This window comes from Lentinus tigrinus (assembly GCF_003813185.1).
Source record: "Lentinus tigrinus ALCF2SS1-7 unplaced genomic scaffold L226scaffold_159, whole genome shotgun sequence".
NCBI lineage: Eukaryota > Fungi > Basidiomycota > Agaricomycetes > Polyporales > Polyporaceae > Lentinus > Lentinus tigrinus.
Genome location: NW_027138068.1, coordinates 185 through 2,455, shown reverse-complemented (window position 1 = coordinate 2,455; position 2,271 = coordinate 185). Strand labels below are relative to the sequence as shown.

General features: G+C 57.2%; 1 protein-coding gene across 1 annotated transcript; it reads left to right on the top strand.

Annotated features, from left to right (window-relative positions):
* Positions 1 to 225: 225 nt before the first annotated feature.
* On the top strand, positions 226 to 741 carry L226DRAFT_577094 (uncharacterized protein; the record flags this gene model as incomplete). The annotated part of the gene is made up of 1 exon (XM_067685511.1): positions 226 to 741. The coding sequence occupies one exon, from the start codon at positions 226 to 228 to the stop codon at positions 739 to 741; it is 516 nt and encodes a 171-aa protein (XP_067528195.1).
* Between the last annotated feature and the right edge of the window lie 1,530 nt (positions 742 to 2,271).

Sequence of the window (2,271 nt, the reverse complement as noted above, 5' to 3'; positions counted from 1 at the left end):
AAGGACCTAGACATTGCTGTGGGCACGGGCGACTCCAACGCCCTCAAGACAGTCCTCCTACTGAGGATCCCTATGACGCATGTCTGGAGACGACCCAAAGGACCTCCTCATGGCCGTGTGGTGGTCCACTGCTACCGTCTAGGTCCCCGAAGGTACCTCAAGCTTCACTGCTCACCGGATACGACCCCAACCTTTCCCATCGTCCACTGTGAAAGCACAATCTTCATGAACTTCGTCTCCACCATCGGGGCCGGGTGCGCATACCCCGCGCTGACTCTGAGACGCTGTGGCCTCGCATGGCGGCTCCGCCACATTGAGGCGTCCGGCGTCCGGCGACGGCTGGTCATCCTGGCTCTCAAAGGCTTCATTTTTTCCGATCACCCCCGCAATCTGTTGCCGACCAACTATATCCCTCCCATGGCGTATGCTGCCGGTGCAGGGTGTCTGGAGATGGTGTATCTTTGTCCCTACCAGTCACGCTACTTCGGAGATGCCGGATCCATGGTACTCTTCTTCGACACCACGAACATCACTCTCGAAGGGCTCCAGCGAACGCACCAGCCTCCGTTTGGCATCACAACCCTATGGCGATGGGCAATAGACCCTACCACGTGCAATGCGGTCTGCGTGTACGGAGATCGGTATCTCCGGGTCGGTTATGGATCAATCGCCATAGCCGTCACGCTGTTTCCGCTCCATCACGGTGGCGATTTTCAGGGCAAGGAGATCCTGTATGCGTAACAATGTAAGCCATCCGTCCGGTTGCCATGAGCTGATGTGTTATACTGAACATTGTGCAGTTTCTGTCGCATAGCTCTGGCAATCTATAGCATCGCGTACTCGAGGGAGCCATAATTTGTGAGTGGCCATCAGCACGAGGCACGGTAAGCATCCGGCTGACCGGCAAGCTACATACATACACTAAACTACATCAAGGATCCACGATAGATATAGATCTCACCAGGCACACAGCCCCCGCTTGACTACGGGCAGCCCCGCAACACGTACTTATCATCGCTTGGCCATCGCGAGCAGGTATCACTGCCGCTCGTCTGTTGCCTGCTCCTCTGGAAACTGGCCACGTCCGCGCCATTTCTGGTCGTTGTCAGAAGAGTCCGCATCAGAACACCATCATTTAGCCGCCGCCACGGCGGTGCGCAGCAAGGTTGCCCACGGCCCGTATACTTATCCGTATAGCAGTCGTCGGTATGTTGCCCCATCCGGCTTGCGTGAACAATGCAGCGGCTGACCGGACGCCTGACCGGACACCATTCGGAATGCTATTGGTGATCAGCCAAGTCTTGCGGCCTTGGAAACTCACACAGGCACTACTTATCCACCGAGCTTCTCCAACGGCCCAACCGCTAGCGATTGGTCTAGTTCGCCAAAAGCCTGATGGTCCCTCGGATAAGCTGCTGCGCTTCGCGCCAAAGGATGTTACCACGGCTTCATGAAAGTGGTCTAGGTCAGTGCGTTAGTCTCTGTGTCATCCGGAAATTACGAGTCTGGTTGTGGGACGACAGCTGCATCCATGGAACCTGGCATGTCCATTGAGCAGATGCTGCTACTCTCTCCCCGACCGCCTTCCCCCCAAACCCATGCAGGCAGTCACCGTCTCTCCGCCATGTTGTCATCTGCACGTCCCTGTCGTCCCTGGATTCCTGCCCTCAATGCCGAAATATGTCTCGCCATTGTCGAGTGTCTGGACATACACGCCATGGTTCGAGTGAGGGCCACCTGCTCGGCCGGAGACGCATGCATTTCAGGCGCGTTGGGCCGACGCATCCGCGTCATCGTCCGGCAGTTTGTGGTCAACCACGGAGCTTTGCTCGAGGAGATGCAAACCACATCCGCCGTCTTCGTTGGAGACACCGCACGGCGAATGCTACATCCCGGCCAATCTCCTCTATCCTACATGAACTTGTCGGTCTCCGCTTCCCTTCGATTCCACCTCGTGGCGTATCTTGTCCACTGCGAAAACTACACCATCACCTGGGCCCAGCCACCCCTCAATCGGGACCGCGCACACATTCGAACGACCACTACCCTGACTCGAGGTCCGCAGACCATCTATGTGTTGCAAAGTGTCTCCCAGTGCCCCCTTCAACCGATCCTTGCAAAGCGCATCACCGCGTCGTGGTGTTATGTCAGCCCTGTCAGCTTCTGCGACCCCTACGCCCTTCTCAACCGCGATCGTCAGGCTCTCATATGGGGCAACAACCACCCCTTCTTCGACGACGTCGCTTCACCCGCCCTTCGGGAGGTCATACG